The sequence below is a fragment of the Pelodiscus sinensis genome, chromosome 4 (assembly GCF_049634645.1).
Source record: "Pelodiscus sinensis isolate JC-2024 chromosome 4, ASM4963464v1, whole genome shotgun sequence".
NCBI lineage: Eukaryota > Metazoa > Chordata > Testudines > Trionychidae > Pelodiscus > Pelodiscus sinensis.
This window is the reverse complement of record NC_134714.1, coordinates 128,541,909-128,560,518: the sequence shown is the minus strand read 5'-3', so window position 1 is coordinate 128,560,518 and position 18,610 is coordinate 128,541,909. Positions and strand designations below refer to the sequence as shown.

At 54.9% G+C, this 18,610-nt stretch overlaps 2 protein-coding genes across 2 annotated transcripts; one reads left to right on the top strand and one right to left on the bottom strand.

The window, feature by feature from the left end:
* Window positions 1–848: 848 nt before the first annotated feature.
* Window positions 849–8,976, bottom strand: CLP1 (cleavage factor polyribonucleotide kinase subunit 1). The gene is made up of 3 exons (XM_006110960.4): window positions 8,820–8,976; window positions 6,369–6,992; window positions 849–1,955 (listed from the first exon to the last, which is right to left on the bottom strand). Exons 2-3 carry the CDS (start codon window positions 6,972–6,974, stop codon window positions 1,284–1,286), a joined length of 1,278 nt encoding a protein of 425 aa, XP_006111022.3. The 5' UTR covers window positions 6,975–6,992; window positions 8,820–8,976; the 3' UTR covers window positions 849–1,283.
* A 1,454-nt stretch (window positions 8,977–10,430) lies between these two features.
* Window positions 10,431–17,570, top strand: YPEL4 (yippee like 4). The gene is made up of 5 exons (XM_075928612.1): window positions 10,431–10,637; window positions 11,645–11,969; window positions 12,268–12,311; window positions 15,875–15,983; window positions 16,254–17,570. Exons 2-5 carry the CDS (start codon window positions 11,829–11,831, stop codon window positions 16,341–16,343), a joined length of 384 nt encoding a protein of 127 aa, XP_075784727.1. The 5' UTR covers window positions 10,431–10,637; window positions 11,645–11,828; the 3' UTR covers window positions 16,344–17,570.
* Window positions 17,571–18,610: the final 1,040 nt, after the last annotated feature.

The window sequence follows — 18,610 nt, the reverse complement described above, 5'->3', positions numbered from 1 at the left end:
ACAGTGCCCTCTCCTGGCTAGAGGGGTTAGGACAACTCATATTCCTCAACCCAAAATCCACTCTTTTTCTTCTATTCTATAGTCTTTCCCAGCATGTCCCGTCTTCTCTCCTGCTGTAGAACCTGCAGCATTCTTCCTACCTTTTCCATTTGTAAACCTTTTGTCCCCTCTTACCCTGAAGCTCCACCAACTTGCAGTAGTTCCTTGTGATGATTTCCCATTCTAATGGCAAATTCCTGGCTCCAAACCCATTTAAAACCACTGTACAACTTTATTGCAATGGCAGCCAGTCAAGGATGAGGGCCCAAGGTGCTAGGTGTTGTAGAAACACAGAACGAACCTACTATTCCAAATATAAGATGAGACAACAGATGAGCACAATTGATAAAAAGGGTGGGGAGAGAAGGCAACGAACACAAAGAGCAGTCACTGAACACCAACTGCCCAGCTATGGGTGCTGTCCACATTATAGCACAAGTAGGCTTTCAGGGGGGAGTTGAAGGAACTGTGGATGTTAATGGGGAATTCATTTGATAGATAAGGGTAATGGGGAGCTCTTTGTTGGAATGTTGGAAATGGGTGATCCAAGCTGGCAGTAAGTCAGGACAGACATCTCCATAGTGGAGGTGAGGTGAAGGGCCTAGAAAATGAAATTGTTAGTTCCTCGTAACCTAGCTCCTGGGATGATCCACATTTTGCTCAAATGCTCCAGCCTACTTTGTGTGGCCCTATTTCATTCCTTACATCAAAATTCCCCTCTCCAAGCCCCAAGCAGTGCATCTTGTGTGCATGCACTACAGAGCTCTCTCACACTGCAAGAGGTTACACAAAATTAATCCAGTCACCAAAAAACAACAAAAGGCCAGGAAATTTATTAACATTAGAAAAATATAAAAGAATATTGATCATCTCCTATAAAGAGAAGCCCCATGAAGCGTGGGCTGTGCAAAAGCGACAACAGGTCCAGATTTCAGGGGCTGAAATCTAAGGCAGGGAAGGGAACCTAGAGAAGGGAGGTAGGCAGTGAATCACGTACAGCTACATTTAATCTCCTATTTCCTCCCTGCTTCCATCTACAAGTTAATCCACAAACTTCCTCATCTGACCGACTCTGGTTTGTCCCAATGGTTTGTTCTGCACAGCAGCCTCTATCCCTTCTCACGCTGGTTTCAAATGGTTTAGTCTATGTGGCAGTCACCACCCCCTTCATTTGGTAAAAATACTGTCCACAATGAAGATGCTCTAAGATGCTGGAGTACACCTCTTCTGCTCCAGTGCAGCCCCTACTTAAGGTCCATGAAGCGGATGTCCATGATCAGCAGGAAGTTCTTGGGCAGTGGACGAGGTGCCGGTGCCAGCACCGTGAAGACCTGGCGATCTACGTCCACCCCAGTGACAACAATGAACCCAGCCACACTGGTCTCAGAGATGTTCTCCTCACTGCCATCAGCAGTGCTGACACTCAACAAGTGGTGCACCATGTCACGGCCTGGTGTCACTGGCACAAGCTTGAGTTGATTGTCCTCCTGTGACATGCCCAGAGGCAGGCATGAGTCAGGGATGGTGGGCGCCCCCACCTTGTAGATCTTGACATCAGAGAATTTGACATCGAAGGCGTGGGGGTAGAAGCAGCCACGGAAGCCATAGAAGTACTCACGGATGCGATCATCCCGGCATTCCCGCCGGAAGTCCTTTGAACGCTCCACCACCCCACCTGACTTGGGGAGCAACACCGTGCGCACAAAATGGGGCAGGTCCCGCTTCAGCTCATTGTACAGGCGTTCCTGGTCCAGCACTACCACCACATCCACCTCAAAGGCTGAGGCTGCATGCACCAGGGCCTGATACCCAGAGCCCTTCACCCAGCCGCACGTGTTGATGACACAGCCACTGACTGAAGCCCGACGGTTCACTTCGCAGCGCTGGTTAAAAACGTCAGCCAAGCGAGATGTGATCTGCAGAGAGGAAGCAGCATAGCTAATTAGAACCCAAGAAAGATGTGCAGGAAGGGCTCCACCCGCAGTCTTTTCCTTTCTCAAGGTGTGGCCTGTATTTTTCACAGCCTGCTACCACTAGATGGTGGACTTATCACATATAAATTGCCCTGGAGTAGCTATTCAACTCAGTAGAGGAGATACCCACACAAACGTCTTTCCATTCAAGCACCTCATTTTAGATACCTAGACATAGCAAGTTCAACACGGCAGAGCATAGCTTAATACGAGATACACTCTATAAATAACTATATGATGTTTAGTTACTCAGGACTAGGGATATAAGAGGTTAACTAGTTACCCAGTAAGCAGGTGGCTTGTCAGTGTGTGTTGTGGTTGGAAAACCGGAAGATCATTGTATTTCGAGGAGTTAGTGTATCTTTCCAGTTCTCATGTCTGCAAACTAGAAAACAGGCTTTGGACTGCTGTTAGCAAGGGAAATTCCCAGCTAGCTAGCTCGTTAGAGATAGGCCCTGTCTGGCATGGCTGAGCTCATTGCATAGTTGAGATAAGCTTCCAGGTAAACAAGCCTGCCTTCGGGAATCTTCTCAAGCAGGCAGGTGTTTGTTTTGGGGTTTTTTTTCCTCTGTATGTAGTTAGTGGCTGATTCTAGAATTTTGTGTACAGGCTATATATTGTTTAATGTTGCCAACGCCCTTTGGACTTCCCGAAGGACCTGGAACTGTACAGGTGTCTTCTGACCTGGCCCAGGAGTCCATCCTTTGCTGAGTCAGAGTCCCCAGCAAGCCAAAGGGATGTTGTCAGCCTTCTCTTGCCTTTTCTTTTTATATCACCTGCAATATCTAATAAATCTTGCATTTATATGCATTAAGCTATTTGTGTCTTCTTGGTTACCCTCCGAACCTGAGAGCAGAGTTTGGCTGGCCCAGTCTCTGAAGTAAGACAGCGTGCTTTCAAGGTAACTGGTTAACTGGCCTGGCCAGCTGGATCCTGCTTGTGGCCACAGTAGACTCGGCCAGAGGTCACCTCTCTCTCCCAACCTGCAGCCAGGACTGGAGCATGCAGTGGAGCCAGAGCTGCCTCCATTTTCTGGCTCCGTCTCAGCCGCAACCCATCATGGACAGGGGGCTGCTCCAGGTTTGACCAATTAGACTTAGTGTTTAACCAGTTAATATGTTAAACGTTAAATACATCCCTATTCAGGACCAACTACTAAGCACCAGGGCATTTATTTGTTTTGTAGAAAACTAATCAGATTGGAGATCTAACACCCTGCCGACTAAAATTGAAGATAAATGATACAGGCAGTCCCCGGGTTACGTGGATCCGATTTACGTCGGATCCCTACTTACGAACGGGGCTTTTCTCGCCGCGGAGGACGTGGGCGGCGGGACCGCCCAGACGTACCATGGTCCCACCGCCCGCGTCCTCCGCGGCGAGAAAAGCTGCTCCGCGTCTCCCTGGCCTGCTGGGGGGCATCCCCCAGCAGACCAGGGAGACGCAGGGCAAAGCCGCGGAAGACACGGGTGGCGGGACCGTGGCGCATCTGGGCGGTCCCGCCGCCCGCATCCTCCGTGGTGAGAAAAGCCGCTCCGCGTCTCCCTGGTCTGCTGGGGGGTCCCCCCCAGCAGACCAGGGAGACGCAGAGCAAAGCCGTGGAGGACGCGGGCGGCGGGACTGCGGCGCGTCTCAGCGGTCCCGCCGCCCGCGTCTCCCTGGTCTGCTGGGGGGGGAGGGGGGGCGCACTAGCTGCGCCCCACCCCTCCCCAACAGACCAGACTTTTCTCGCCGCAGAGGACGCAGGAGGCGGGACCGCGGCGCATCTTGGCGGTCCCACCGCCCCCGTCCTCCGCGGCGAGAAAAGCCTGGTCTGCTGGGGGGGGGCGCAGCTAGTGCGCCGCCCCCCCCAAGCAGACCAGGCTTTTCTCGCTGCTGGTGAGTTTCAGCAGCGGCTGACTTGGGGACGCCTGGGGTAGAGCAGCTGGGGGGCTGCCGGGTTGGTCCTACAGCACCGAGGTGCGGCGCTACTGGACCAACCCAGCAGCACCCCAGCTGCTCTGCCCCAGGTGTCCCCAAGTCAGCTGCTGCTGAAACTGATCAGCGGCTGATTCCAGGAAGCCCGGGGCAAAGCAGCTCTGCCTCGGGCTTCCTGTAGTCAGCCGCTGGTCAGTTTCAGCAGCGGCTGAATCGGGGACACCTGGGGTACAATATGTACCAGTTCCGACTTACATACAAATTCAACTTAAGAACAAACCTACAGTCCCGATCTTGTATGTAACCCAGGGACTGCCTGTAATTTCTTCTGCACTAGGAATGTTAGAATGTAACCAACTAACCAATCAGCCAATAACCTGATGCTTATCAGTTACATTCAAACTCAGCCTGCTTCCGGGGAGGCTGTTTCACTGAAGCAGAGCAGCGAAGCCTGCTCCCTGGGGAGTGGGCTGGTGGCCCCACTGCAGGCTCTGCAGTATAAAGCTAAACTTTATACTACAGAACCCGCAGTGCCTGTAACTGTGTAACCACTAAAAATCTTAGCAGCTACACGGTTACTGTATTAAACACTTTTAAACATCCCTATTCTATACCTCTACAATGGTGCTCACAGAGGAGAGATTTACTGAGTATTGTGCAGGAGACTAACAGAAGGTATGTAACTATTCACAGATTCAGAAAAACAATGTAGGTTTGTGTCTACAATGAAATATAGGAAGTGGCAGTTATTGCTGCATTAGAGAGATGATATAAGCATCACCCCTATAGGAAGGTGTGAAATGCTAAGCTGTGCTCTTTTTAACACAGAAGTTGCCAAGTAATCAAATAGAATATCCTTTTTACTCGCCTCTCCCCCATCATAGATCTTTTCGAGCTGTATTTTTTTTAAAAGGTTTAGCCTGTTGTCTTGATTGGGATATCTGCAGTGATGTGTAATTAAAAAGATTATTTGGACAATATTTACAGGGGATGTGGTGGTTAATTAGCTAATCGAGTAGTTGATGGAATTTCCATTAACTATTCGATAAAGGGGAGCACTTGCTACTCCCACTGCAGTTTAAATGTAGCAGGAGTCAGGTGCACAGGCAACGAGGCTCCTACTAGATTTAAACAGCAGAGCTGCAGTGGCATTAGCCCCTGTGGGTGGCACGAGCCGGGACTGAGCAGTCTCAGCTTGCGCTGGCTCCGGGATCCACTGTGGCTCTGCATTTTAAATGTAGTAAGAGCCACCTGGCTCTTACTACATTTAAAAGTCAGAACTGCAGTAGGGGACCCAGCGTGAGCCGGGACTGCTGAGTCCCAGCTTGCACCAGGTCCCCCACTGTGTGTCTGCTTCCCCAGCCCCTCCAAGGGTGCTGGAGGGAACTAGCTTGTAAGCTGGCTCCCCCTAGTACTGGCTCCTGCCCCCCTCCCCCCCGATACAGAGGCAGCAAGGGTGAGGGAAGCAAGTAGTCAAGTAGTGACTCAACTAGTCACTTATGTCCATAATATTCATAATCTCTTAGGTTAATAAATGCCAATGTTCATCTCAGAACATGCCGATGTTTGATTGCTGTCCCTATTCTGCAGGTAAGGAAGTAACTTAAGAACATAAGAATGGCCACTCCGGATCAGACCAATGGTCCATCTAGCCCAATATCCTGCCTTTGCTAGCATCTGGGACTGGACCATCAGAGACTTAGGGACACCCTGAGCATAGGGTAACAGCCCTAAACATTTTGATTAACAACCAATGATTGTCATGACCTCCATTAACTTATTTACTTCTTTTTTGAACCCATATATTTTTTGGCTTTCACAACATCCTCTGGCAATGAGTTCCACAGGCTGACTTTGAAGAGTATGAAAAAGTCATTCTTATTTTGTTTTAAACGTGCTATTTATCAATTTCATTTGGTGACTCTGGGTTCTTGTATTACGGGAAAGGGTATTAACTTCCCAAGATCACACAGGAAGTAGCAGCAGCGTTGGCCCAAACGTTGTGACTTCCAGTTCACCATGCAAGCCTGCTCTCTTTCAAGGTAACAGATTAACAAGAATTGATGATAAGAGAGGATAAAAGAGGAAGCAACAACTCAAACACCCTCCCTCGCCTCTTCTCCAGACCAGGAGATGAAAATGCAGCCGAGCAGGACCAGAGATGATCATGAGGTGGGCAGACAAGGCAATGTTACCCCTTTACTCCTAGTAATATTGAGATTTACTTTAGATTATGATGTTTTCTAGTGGGACCACAGTACATGTATGAATCAACATCCCATCTCCAAAAGTATGGCTCCATATACAGTCTCCTATACTGTTCCATCACCCAGATCCATATGCTCTAATTATTAAAGGTTGCCATGTCTCTAGAACTGTGCATGTAGGAAAAAGTCCTGGGCTGCTTTGAATTTCACCCTCAAATCCACCATTGCTCACCTTGTTATAGAGTTTGATGTTGGTGCCAGGAGTGGTGGAGCCAAAGTGATAAACGAGGGGGGCCTGGATAGAGAAGCCCTCCTCTACATCAGCAGGCCGCTCAATGTACAGTGCTCCCATGGTGCCAGGGATGGAGACAGAGCCTTGGCCCACGTCCAGCTCCACGAATGTGGGTCGGCGCCCCAGCCGCACGGCATAGTTCAGCAGCAGCCGGCACACTGTCGACTTACCCACATCTGTAGGCCCTACCACCATGACCCGGGGCCCCTGCTCATCCTCGCGCTCTGCCTGCCGCCGCATCTGCTCAAGGGCAGTATGGGTGTTGAGGTAGAGGAGCATGGGGGTGTCCTTCGATACATAAGCCACTTCAGTGCGGCCGCTCAGCTGCACTGTACAGCCATGCCATGTGAACACAGCCACCTTGGCACCAGCATCAAAAGTGAATTTCTTATTGCGGGTCAGCTCAGTGCCGAAGATCTCCGCCATGCCTGTCAGAAGCTCCAGCTGGACAGTCTGCGAGGCCTCCACCTCAAAGCGAAGCTCTGTCTCCCGCTCCAGCTCAAACTTTGCCACCTGCTTCTTCTCATCCCCGGCCTCCTCTGCCATCTCTATCCCTGCATAAGCCTGAAACAGACACAAGAAAAGAAGTGACATCACAGGGAATATAATGCTCTTCCATGCCCCTCCCCCCCAGTGTTCTGTGTTGTCACACAGTCACAGGCATTATTATACATGGACGAGAGGGAGGATCCCACTTCCTGCACCGTGATACGACTGATTATTCTGGAACTTCACTAATTAGATAATATTCCTGTCACATCCCTAGGAACCACACACAAAAGAGCACCAAGGCTGATAGGGGCCACAGACGATCGTCATGGAAACAACAGGACAAGAGGTTGACTTTAGCAAAGCTTTCGATACAGTCTCCCACAATATTCTTGCCAGCAAGTTAAGAAAATATGGATTGGATAAATGGACTGTAAGGTGGATAGAAAGCTGGTTAGATTGTTGGGCCCAATGGATGGTGATCATCAGCTTGATGTCAGATATATGGTCGGTTTCATGCAGAGTGCCCCAAGGATCAGTTCTAGGGAGCATTTTGTTCAACATCTTTATTAATGACCTGGATGAGGGGATGGATTGCACCCTCAGCAAATTTGCAGATGACACTTAGGGGGAGAGGTAGATATGTTGGAGGGCAGGGATAGGGTCCAGTGTGAGCTAGACAGATTAGAGGATTGGGCCAAAAGAAATCTGATGAGGTTCAATAAGGACAAATGCAGAGTCCCGCACTTGGGACGGAATAATCTCATGCATAGTTACAGGCTGGGAACTGACTGGCTAAATAGCAGTTTGGCAGAAAAGGACCTGGGGATTACAATAGATGAGAAACTGGATATGAGTCAACAGTGTGCCCTTGTAGCCAAGAAGACTAATTGCATATTAAGGTGCATTAGAAGGAGCATTGCCAGCACATCTAGACAAGTGATATTCTGCTCTGGTGAGGCCATAGCTGGAGTACTGAGTCCAGTTTTGGGCCCCCCCCTCCCCCACTACAGAAAGGATGTGGACACATTGGAGAGGGTCCAGCGGAGGACAACCAAAATGATTAGGGGACTGGAGCACATCACCTATGAGCAGAGCTTGCCAAGTGGTGGAGAGCCCCACTCCCCAGCCACGCGGAACCGCACGCTGCATGGCCTTGACGGGCTAAAATCTACTCTCCACAGGCGAGTAGATTACATTAATTGTTGAGCCCTTCCTATGAGGAGAGACTGAGGGATTTGGGCTTATTTAGTCTGCAGAAGAGAAGAGTGAGGGGGGATTTGAGAGCAACCTTCAACTGCCTAAAGGGAGATTCCAAAGAGGATGGAGAGGGCCTGGTCTCTCTGGCGATGAATGGCAGGAGGAGGAACAATGGTCTCAAGTTGCAGTGGGGGAGACGTAGGTTGGATATTAGGAAAAACTATTTCCCTGGGAGGGTGGGGAAGCACTGGGCGGGGTTCCCTAGGGAGGGGTGGAGTCTCCACCCCTGGAGGTTTTAAGACCCAGCTTGACAAAGCCCTGGCTGGGTTGATTGAGTTGGGGTTGGTCCTGCGTTGGGCAGGGGGCTGGACTTGATGACCCCTGTGGCCTTCCAGCCCTGGGATTCTGCGAGCGCCGGGATGTCCGCTCTCCGCAGCAGCGCCTCGTGCTCACGTCAGCAGCGCCCCCCTCGCCAGAAAAACGGCAAACCCCCACCGAGGCGGACACACTCCCCCTCCCCCCCCCCCCCCGGCCCGCGCCCCCTCCCCCTCCGGGAACGGCCGCTCCCTCGCGCCCGGGGCACCCCTGGGAACGGCGGGACCGTGCCCCTCCCTCAAAGGTAGCACAGGGCGTTACTGGGTGTCGCCATGACAACGGCGCGAGAGGGACCACACCCAGGCGAGCCCCACAAGAGGCACCCACCTGCCGCCTCGCGATAAAACGACCAGCCGGAAGTTCCAAGCCCGAAGGCACACCGGACGCCGGAAGTGTAGGGAGCTGTAGTGCCTGATGGGAGAAAGGGCCGGATCCGGAAATGCGACGGGGTGGTGGTGGCGCGGTGCCTGCTGGGGGACGTAGTTCGACTGGGTAGGCCGCTCTCGGAAGTAGGGACTTGGCATGGCGGGTGAGCGCTGGGCCTGTCGGGAGATGTAGTTCCCGATCTCCTGGCGGCTCCCTAGAAAGGATGGGGAGGGGTGTTTCCATGGGGCCGATCTCTGGCTTGGGCAGCCTTGGGATCATGCGGAGTCTCCTCCTCGCCGATCATCTCTCCCTGCCACGTGCGCCAGCTGCCTGAAGCCTTGTGCTCCTGGAGTCTCTCTGGAGGTTCCTGACATTCAGGGTGGGGGCAGCCCCATGCTGGAGTGTTGCACGAGATGCCAGATACCAGCAGCTATGTCGATGTGCTAGGGGATTATCTGTGGGTAGGAGAGGACTGTTCAGGAGGCATTACCCATGCGCCCATTCGCAGTGTGGGTCCAGCCCTGATGCCCTGGGGAGGAACAAAAGAAGGTGGACATCTCTGGGGGGTGTCTCTATTGACGGGGAGGGCGGCAGATGTGGGGTGGGTTGGAGCCTAGACAAGCAAGGATTGGAAAGAAAGTGCACAGTCCCCAGATAGCTGTGTCCTGGCCTCCACAGGGGATTTGCCCTCATCTCAGCCACAGTTTCAAACCCAGATGCAGAGCCAATGCTGCTATTTGGCAGCGACTGGAAAGGCCACCACTTGGAGTGTCATTCGTCGGGGCTCCTGTGACTTGTGACTGGCTACAGATCCATTCAGTGTTTTGGGGGAGCAAGACCGACATGAGTCAGTGTTTGGAGATGCTGCAGATTCGGCTGTCAGTGTTACAGCTGTCACAGAGGAGGGGATTATGGATGGTTGGGGGAGTGGCATGAGGTGCGGGGGAGGAAGGGGGGCCGTGTTTGGGACAGTGAGATTGCAGGTGCCAGTTGGGGAGTGACATTCAATGAGATCGGGGGGGCGCCAATGCTTGGGGGCGGGGCGTGCCATGTGGATGTCAGTGTTTGGGCGAGTGGCATGCCGTGAGATAAGGGGGTGCCAGAGTTTGGGGGAGGGGCATGCCATGTGTTTCGGGCAGCGAGATGGGGGGCCGTGTTTGGGACAGTGAGGTCGGGGTGCCGATGCTTGGGGTGCCAAGGTTTGGGGCTCTTCGTGCGCTGGGTGTCTGCAGTTAGGCAGGTGCGGTTGCTCTGCGTGGGGGGGGGATGTTTTGCTGGGGGGCGTACGCTGGCCTGAGGAGCTTGCAGATATGCAGCCCATGACCCCGAGCTGTCTCTCGCTCCCTCTCCCTGCGTCAGAGGCGCAGCACATGATTTATTACTTGTTCCCCCCCGTCTCTCCGGGGGACCGCTCGTCCTGAACCCCCCACTCTCGCTCCATCACTCCCCCATGCCCACCCCTCTCCAGTCACTGCGTGCCCCACCCCCGCAACCCAGCCCAGTGGCCCCGGCCCCCTCCCTGCCCGCCCCGTGCCTCCCAGCCCCTTTCTGACGTAGCGGGAGGCGGGGGGGGGGGGGGGCGGATGACTCAATGTTATGATGCGGTTCCACAACACACAGCCACATTCGGCTCCAGTCGGAGCCCCAGGGCCCCTTTTGCCCCCCAGCCGCGGCCCCTCGGCCCCCTGAGCCGGCTCCCCGCGCCCCACACCGCCCCAGTGCCGCCCCCTCCCGCGGCTGCAGGACGGACGGACGCGGCTCTTGGGACGAGATTTCAAGGTGAGGGGCGGCGGGGGGTGCGCAGCGCCGAGGGCTGCGGCGGAGAAACTTTGCCCTCCCGCGCAGCCTGGGGCTCTCCCCTCCCCTGCCCGTGGCCAGAGAGCCCGGATCCCCCCCCCCCCACCCACGCGCCCATCCCACTCGCAACTTTCCCACGCCACAGCCTCTCCCGTTTCCTTTCTCCCGGGAGCTCATCTCTGCTCCCAGGGGTCACCTTCCACCTCCGCCCCCCTCTGGTCCTGCCTCCTTTATGGTTTCCCCGGGGCGGGAATGAGGAGAGTAGCCACATGGGGCTCTGGCACTGGGCTGCCCCAGTTTATGAACGTGACACTCCAGGGGCGAGCTGGGGGCTGTCTCAGCCATCTGGGTTAGGCTGGTGACAAACTCAGGCATGGTCATTTCAAAGGCAGTTCTGGGCAGCAACCAGCAGGGGGCGCTGTCTCTGGGCTGCAGCAAAGAAAGAAGAGGAGACCCCCAGGAGGGTGGGAGAGGTGGAAATGGGTCTGTCCCAGCAGGGGGTGCTCTCCTCTGGGCAGTAACAAAGATGGGAGATGAGCAACCCCAGGAGGACCATCCCTTATTCCCAGCAGGGGGCGCTGTCTCTGGGCTGCAGCAAAGAAAGAAGAGGAGACCCCCAGGAGGGTGGGAGAGGTGGAAATGGGTCTGTCCCAGCAGGGGGTGCTCTCCTCTGGGCAGTAACAAAGATGGGAGATGAACAACCCCAGGAGGACCATCCCTTATTCCCAGCAGGGGGTGCCATGCCCAGCACGGAGGCGTGGGTTTGCCAGCCATAGAATGGGATCCCCAATACTGTGCGTTTCCTCTCTAGCTCCAGTGGGGGCGCTTTCTTGGTTGAGGGGGAGGAGAGAGCTGGCCCTGGGGGAAGAAGAGGGGGATGTCTCCCCTTCTCCATCAAAGAGTGCTCTCTCTCCAGTCTCCCAGGAGGAGGGCGCTGGGCATAGGGGCAGCCCCCCTGATTTACTGCCCTGTTCTCTCATTCTGTGCAGGTGACTCCCCTTTCGGCCTGGTTCTCATCTGGGGGGGCCCTGGCTGTGCAGCCCCCCCAAACTCCTCCCACCCTGAAACACGGCTCTAGCCAACCTGCTTCGCTGCTTCACCTGCGACCGATTGTGCGGGGGGTGCACAGCACCTGCCCCCCCGCCCCGCCAGGGTATCGCCCTTCAACCCGTCATGCCCAGTTGTGAGCCAGGGCCGCCCGCCGCCTGCCTGCCCACCAAGACCTTCCGCAGCTACCTGCCGCACTGCCACCGCACCTACAGCTGTGTGCACTGCCAGGCCCATCTGGCCAAGCATGACGAGCTCATCTCCAAGGTACAACTGCTCCTGCCTGCTAGGGGCCTGCGCCAGCCACTGGGCTTCCCCATGGGCATGCCTTACCACTGTGAGCTTCCGCAGGGCTGTGCCCTGTCAGTGCCCAGCAAACAATCCCACCTCTGTGAGCTTCCTCACAGCCGCTGCCTTGTCAACTGCCCGTCTTCCCCATGGCAGCGCCCAACCAGGCCCTGGGTGCTGGAAGCTTCCCCGTGGCTGTGAATGAAGGTGGGTGGTGGGGACGACTGTTGTTTGGGGGGGAGGGGAGGGATATAATTCCTGTCCTTTGTCTCTGCAGTCTTTCCAGGGGAGCCATGGCCGAGCCTACCTGTTCAATTCTGTGTGAGTGCCCCTCTGTGATCCATCAACCCATCTATTACATAGGGCCGGGGGGTGGGGGGGTGGGAGGAGAGTTTTCAGCCAATCAGAAGGGAGCAGGCAACAGCCAGAGCTATATCGTCTGTTGTTATAATTGATTAAGTGTATTATGTTAGTGCTTCAGTCACCCAGCCATAGAGCAGGACCCAGTGGTGCTAGGCGCTGTACAGTCCCAGAACGGAGATAGTCCCCCAAAGATCTCACCATCTAGGCTGTCTCCATTCTACACGACCCAAGACAGAATGACTTTTGGCTTCAAAGGCACGAGGGACCCTGTCCTGTCCCAAAGATGGAGTCTCTGCAATGGGGTCTCCTTGATGGTGAGTCCCTGGGTAGAATCAGAGCCATTGTCATGGGGAGGTATAACACTGGTCCCGTGGGCCTCACACTCCGGTCTCCCTCCTAGGGCATGTGGTGCCCCTTGTCTTGGTACCATTCCCAGGCAGAGAATTCCCTGCCCAAGATGGCAAGAACTTGTCAGGCACCGTCCCCGGGATCTCTTGCACTGGGGTCTTTCTCCCCAGAATGTTTCGTATGGGTTGGCTCGTTGGCTGCAAGCCCATGGTCCTCCCAGTGATCCCAGTGGTGAAAACCCAGGACAGTCACATCATCAGCTTTGGCAGGGGGGGTCACAACCTCTACGTTCGCCCATGGGTCATCCCATTGCCAACAGCAATGGCTATTGACATAGAAGTATCTCGGAACCTCCTCTCTTATCTGGCTTATGGGGGGCCATGGCCAATGACCAAACATGGCTGAGCAACCTCGAGTAGAAGTAGAGAGGCTATTGCACCTCTGTATATGGTCCTGGTGTGACTGATGCTGGAATCCTGTGTCCAGTCCTGTTGCCCATCCTTCAAAAAGGTGGTTGGTACATTGAAAGGGTTTGAGAAGAACCACAGCCTGCTGTGTAGTGATAGACTCCAGGAGTAAAATTTATTTATCTAACGGTTGAGGAGTGACCTGACCAAAATCTGTAAGTAGCTGGGGATATATGGGGAACAAATAATTATTAATGGGCTCTGGGCTAGCAGACAAAGGCCTAGCACCATCCAATGGGTAGGAGTTAAAGCTAGACAAATTCAGACTGGAAACAATACTCGTATTTTTAAGAGCGAGGGTAATTAACCAATGGAACAACTTACCCAAGACTCTGGAAGATTGTCCATCTCTGGCCATTTTAAACTCAGGATTGGATGTTTTTCTAAATCTAAGAGATCTACTCTACATCAAACAGGAATTAATTTGGGGAAATTGTGATAGTTACATGGGAGATCAGAGAAGATACTCACAACGGTCCCTTTTGGCCTTGGAATCTGTGAACAACATGGCAGAGAGAAGGCAGAGACAGAGAGACTGTACCCTATGGATTTAGGGTCTCTGGGGCTGTGGTTTGGGTGCTGCCTGAGGCTCAGAGTGGCTTGGTAGCTCCTTCCTGCCGTGGCTCAGAAGTGCAGCTGCATGGTTCTCACTGCTAGGAGTTTATCTGCTTTGTATCAGCGATTGATCAGGCTAGGGCCTGTTTCTTCCGTAGAGACAACAAAAATGCCCTGTCTTTGCTGGTTCTCAAGCAGCTTTGCTTAATGATGGGCAAGGAGTCTCAGGGAAGTACAGCTTCATCTTTGTTGGCTAGCATAAGGCATAAGGGCCCATTTTTGAAACTAGTTATTAGCACCTCGCTTGTGGCTATGGAAGGCTCCGCACCACTGGAAACACACAAAAATCCCCCTCCACTCCCCAAAAACACCAGTTTGCCTCAGAATTCTGCAATTCCACCTTTTGCCTACCAGAGGCTGCTGTGGCACCAGAACAGCAGGCTGCCTTTGTGCTGCGCCTGTCTGGGTGCCACAGCAGCCTCTGGTGGGCCAAAAACAGAATTGCAGCACTTGTTGGGCAGAAATATCTTTTCAGGGAGGGAGCGGGGGAACCTGCAGGACACATGAATTCTGTGTGTGTGCAGTGGTGCAGGATCTGCCCAGGAGTAGAGACTCCTAGTGATGCCACTAGATCTAAGAGCAGCTCTTACCACTGATCAATGTCACACATGCTAGTGTTTGACTGATAGCTGGAGAGACCTTGAGTTTGCTTCTTCCCAGATGGAGCTCCGCTACTCCCCAGAGTCTGTTGCACCAGGGCTAGGCAGTGCCTCCTTCCCACACAGGATCTACATGAAGCCATGAGGGGCTGCAGCATCCCAAATGTATCAGTGAGCATCGGCTCTGTCCCACATCCCTGAGCCACACTTCCACGGTTGCTCATCCTTGCTAGTGTCTGACTCAGTGAGGTGGGGAATGGTCACTCTTCAGCCTGGATCAGCTGTCCAAGCTGGACTGTGGCTTGATCCCTTCATGGTTGAGCTGGTGGGCACAGCTCTGGCTGCAGCAGCAGCTGTCTGGCAAGCCTGCCTCTTGCCAGAGACCCCAGCGTGGCAGCTAAGATGGGTCAGATGACAGGTGGCTGGGATGGGCAGGCCACAGTGGGGGCAGCAGGGCTCTCTTGCCCTTGGAGCATGCCAATGCTGGCTGCTATCTGAGGGTCTCTAGGGCACCATGCATAGTGGGTCAGGTTTGTGATGCATAGCTGTGGTTATGGAGAAGGTCACCAGATTGCAGTGGGGAGCATGGGAGCCTGACTAGGCCCATGGGGCAGGCACAGTATCTAGGGAGAGTGGCAATAGGGCCATACCAATCTCCTTGGGATCCCCCAGGAAGCTGGCCAGAGCCAGTCCCAGCTGCCCCACAGGGACACAGCCTGGAGCTTATTTGAGATCCTCTCCAGCTCTCTGTGCTTTCCCTGAAGAGGCACAGGTGTGTGAGGAGGGGCAGAAAGGCAGGCATGGGGAGGGGGGGAATGAGTGAGGACTGAGACGGTAGCTGCTCTCAGATCCCCACAGCTTCTGCCCCGCCCGCCCCTCTGATTCTCCATGGAGCCCATCCCAGCCTCTGCCCTGCTGACTGTCCCCCTGCAAGACTCCTGGGTCTCTCTTTACCCACTTGGGCAAGCCCTGAACACAGACACCAGCTCAGCCCTCCCCCTCACTGTAGCATCACCAAGTTGCACAATTGTTTCTTTTAACTTCTGGAGCCCTGGGAGTGTGAGGATCCCACTGTCTCAGGAGTTCCTGCGGGGGAGAAAAGCTGGGGCACGGGGTCCCTAAGGCTGCCAGCTTAGTAAATAGAACCTGATATTGGCTCAAAGCCAGGCAACAGTTAAAAGACACCCGTGCCTGAATGTGTGAGGCTGCTCTGGCTGCAGGTACCTCGCAGGAGAGCACAGCTGTGTATGGAGCTCAGCCCCAGCACACAGGAAGGGCTGAGCTCCTTTGCTTCGATCACAGAGTGCCTGGGAGCCAAGCCTGCTCCGTCTAGTCTTGCACGGGGTGTATGTTTGCTAGGATACTGGCCACTGAATTCCAGACCACCCCCCCCCCCACACACACACACAGGGAGGGTGTGTGGGGAGCTGGGAGCTGGGAGCGGGAGGCAGTGTGTGACCTCGTCCCATGTTGCTCCTCTTTCTGGTGCCAGGGTTAACGTGGGCTGCGGGCCAGCTGAACAGCGCCTCCTGCTCACCGGGCTCCACTCTGTGGCTGACATTTTCTGTGAGAGCTGCAAGACCACCCTGGGGTGGAAATATGTGAGTAGTGCCCCAGCCCTACAGGAATCCCCCATCATAGTGCCCCCTACTGGGGCAGCAGGGCTGGGCAGTACAGGCCGGGCCCCCTCCCTGGTCTCACAGCCCCACCCTGCTGGGCAGACTCCTTCCACTCCCTGGGCTCACAGCCTCCCCCCGGGGCAGGCAGACTCCTTCCCCTCCCTGGGCTCACAGCGCCCCCTGCTGGAGAGAACAGCATGCCCTAGAGGAGGGGGCCAGCTCAGAGGCGCTGTTCTCTCTCCCCTCGGCCAGGAACAAGCCTTCGAGACCAGCCAGAAGTACAAGGAGGGGAAGTTCATCATTGAGATGTCACACATGGTGAAGGACAACGGCTGGGACTGAGACGGGGGGAGCTGCAGCCACACCCCCAGCAGCATGGCCCTGCCCCCCCGATCACGCTGCCACATTGCCCATCCCAGCACGAGAACTCCCCTGCACAAGGATCGCCTTTCGGGAGCAGGGGATCCGGGGCCCTCGCCCCACCCTCAGCCTGATGGAGTACAACTGAGCATGGGGACTCCCTGTTCCCCTTAGGGTGGGCATCCTACTGGGCTCGGAGCCTGTAGGCACCGACCCTCTACTTGCATCACGGGGCGCAGACACGGGGGAGCATGACTCTTGTCTTCTAGCAAGAGCCTGCTCTGGTGAGATGGGGAGCAAGGAGACCGCCCCTTGGGCATGGCACTATGGAGACCCAGGGAGGAGAGGCCTCAGAGCACTCCTGCCCCTAGTGTAGGGTTGTGAGGGGAGAAGGCAAGAGGATCAAAGCTGGGTCCCTGGGGTGGGGTGGGGGCCATTAGCATAAGAGAGCTTCCCAGCCCACTTTTGGTGATGAGGCTCAAAGCCAGCCCCCTTGGCGTGAGGCGCAGGGGGCAAGGTCAGAGTTGCCTCCACCCTCATGGGCACAGGGGCAGAGGAACAGTTTCATAGCTGTCCCCTTCCCCACATGGGGCTCCGGGTAGGGAACCAATAGGAGCAGGGCAGCCCCCAACCTGGGGCTTATGATAGCCTTGGGGAGAAGGTAAGGGCTGCCCCACAGGGGAAGAGGGTCTCAGCTGGCCCCACTGCACTGGGGCTCAGTGTGGGGCGGGGGGGTCAGAGGAGGGTGGAGCTGGACTCCTGGCCTAGGCCTGTGAGTGAGAAGTGAGAATCGGAGCCAGTGGCCCTGGCATGGAAAGGGAAGGGGTGAGAGTATGGGAGCTGGGTCCCTGGCTTGGGGTGGGAAGGTTGGAGCCAGAACCTCTGGGCCTGGGGATCAGTGGGGGGGGATGGGAGCTGGCCTCCCTGGGCCAGTGGTGGTGGTGAGCTGAGAGGGTCAGAGCTGGGCCTGGGACTCTGCTGTTCATTTCCCTGCTCCCGTGCCCCTTCCTTGGGCCTTCTATTGCATTCCTCCATGTCTGCTCTGGGCCATTTGGTTCTGTGGGTCACCATGCCTTGGTGATCCCTGGGCACCGCCCACCCCTGCCTCCCCATCGCTGCCATGGGGCCTGGCCCGGGGGCTCCAGCACTGTGGCACCAGCACCACCGCACGTGGATTTTGTATTATAAATAAAGGTGTTTTTATAGAAGGCCAAGAGTCTGTTATCAGGGGAGCTGTCCCCCCACATCTTCCCCTTCTGAGCTCCAACATTGCCCCCCCCAGTCCTGGTGCACAATGCCCTGCCCAGGAGGGGCACCCTTTAGTGGGTGAGGCTGGAGATGGAGCCAGTGTTCTGCCCCCTCTCTGTTCCTCTAGTGGGCCCCAGCACCTCATCTGGCTATTCCCAATGGGGTGGCTCCAGGCTCTGGGCATGCAGGCCTCTGCCTGGCTTCTAGCAGCTCTGCCCCCTCTGCAGCCCCAGCTCTGTACAATGGTGGGCGGGGAGAGGTGCTACAGTGTCCTGGAAGCAGTGAGCTTGGAAAACCACTGCAGGAAACGGCTTAGCAACATTTTATTGGCATTGCAGCCTTCACCCTGAGCACAGCACCTCCCATGGATGTCAGAGCCCCCATCCCAACCACAGCAGTGCACCACCAGCATCAGTGGGGCATGTTCCACCTAATTTTTTCCACCCATACGTAGAATACATTTTGTTGTGTGCAGAGGCATGTGCAGATGTTCACCACCAATAGAAACACAGGCTGCCAGCAGTGGGCACTCTGCTAATCAGCTGGCCATATTTGAATTTCTCCTGGGTGGCCACTCAAGTGCTCAGCTTACAGGGAACACTGTCAGTGGGGCCTTGACCTCTGTGCCTCCCCCCCGCTAGCATCAGAGCCCCCTCAATGTGAGCACAGCAGTCCACTATGAGCAGCAATGGCCCTCACCACCACCCTGCTGGCATCAGAACCCCACATTACACGCTGGGATCCCAGCAGTACAACCTAGCAGATGGAGCAGACCTAGTAGGCAGAGTAGAATCAGAGAAAAGAACTGCAGTCATGACCAGGAGACAAGCTACTGGAGCAAAGCCATGACTCAGAATGAAGTCAAAGAAGGCATTGCATGTTGGGGAATAAAATGAGGCCGCTTGGTTAGGAGGTCTACCATGGTGAAGATGATTGTATGCACTCGGGAGCAAAGTAACTCTACAATAAAAAAAGTCCATTGAGATAGTGGAGCAAGGCCA

Coding starts and splice junctions, on each gene's coding strand:
- YPEL4 (XM_075928612.1), top strand. CDS start 11,829: ATGCCCAGTTGTGAGCCAGGGCCGCCCGCCGCCTGCCTGCCCACCAAG. Junction 11,970..12,267: donor ATGACGAGCTCATCTCCAAG/GTACAACTGCTC, acceptor TTGTCTCTGCAG/TCTTTCCAGGGGAGCCATGG. Junction 15,984..16,253: donor CCACCCTGGGGTGGAAATAT/GTGAGTAGTGCC, acceptor CCCCTCGGCCAG/GAACAAGCCTTCGAGACCAG.
- CLP1 (XM_006110960.4), bottom strand. CDS start 6,974: ATGGCAGAGGAGGCCGGGGATGAGAAGAAGCAGGTGGCAAAGTTTGAG. Junction 1,956..6,368: donor ACATCAAACTCTATAACAAG/GTGAGCAATGGT, acceptor TCCTCTCTGCAG/ATCACATCTCGCTTGGCTGA.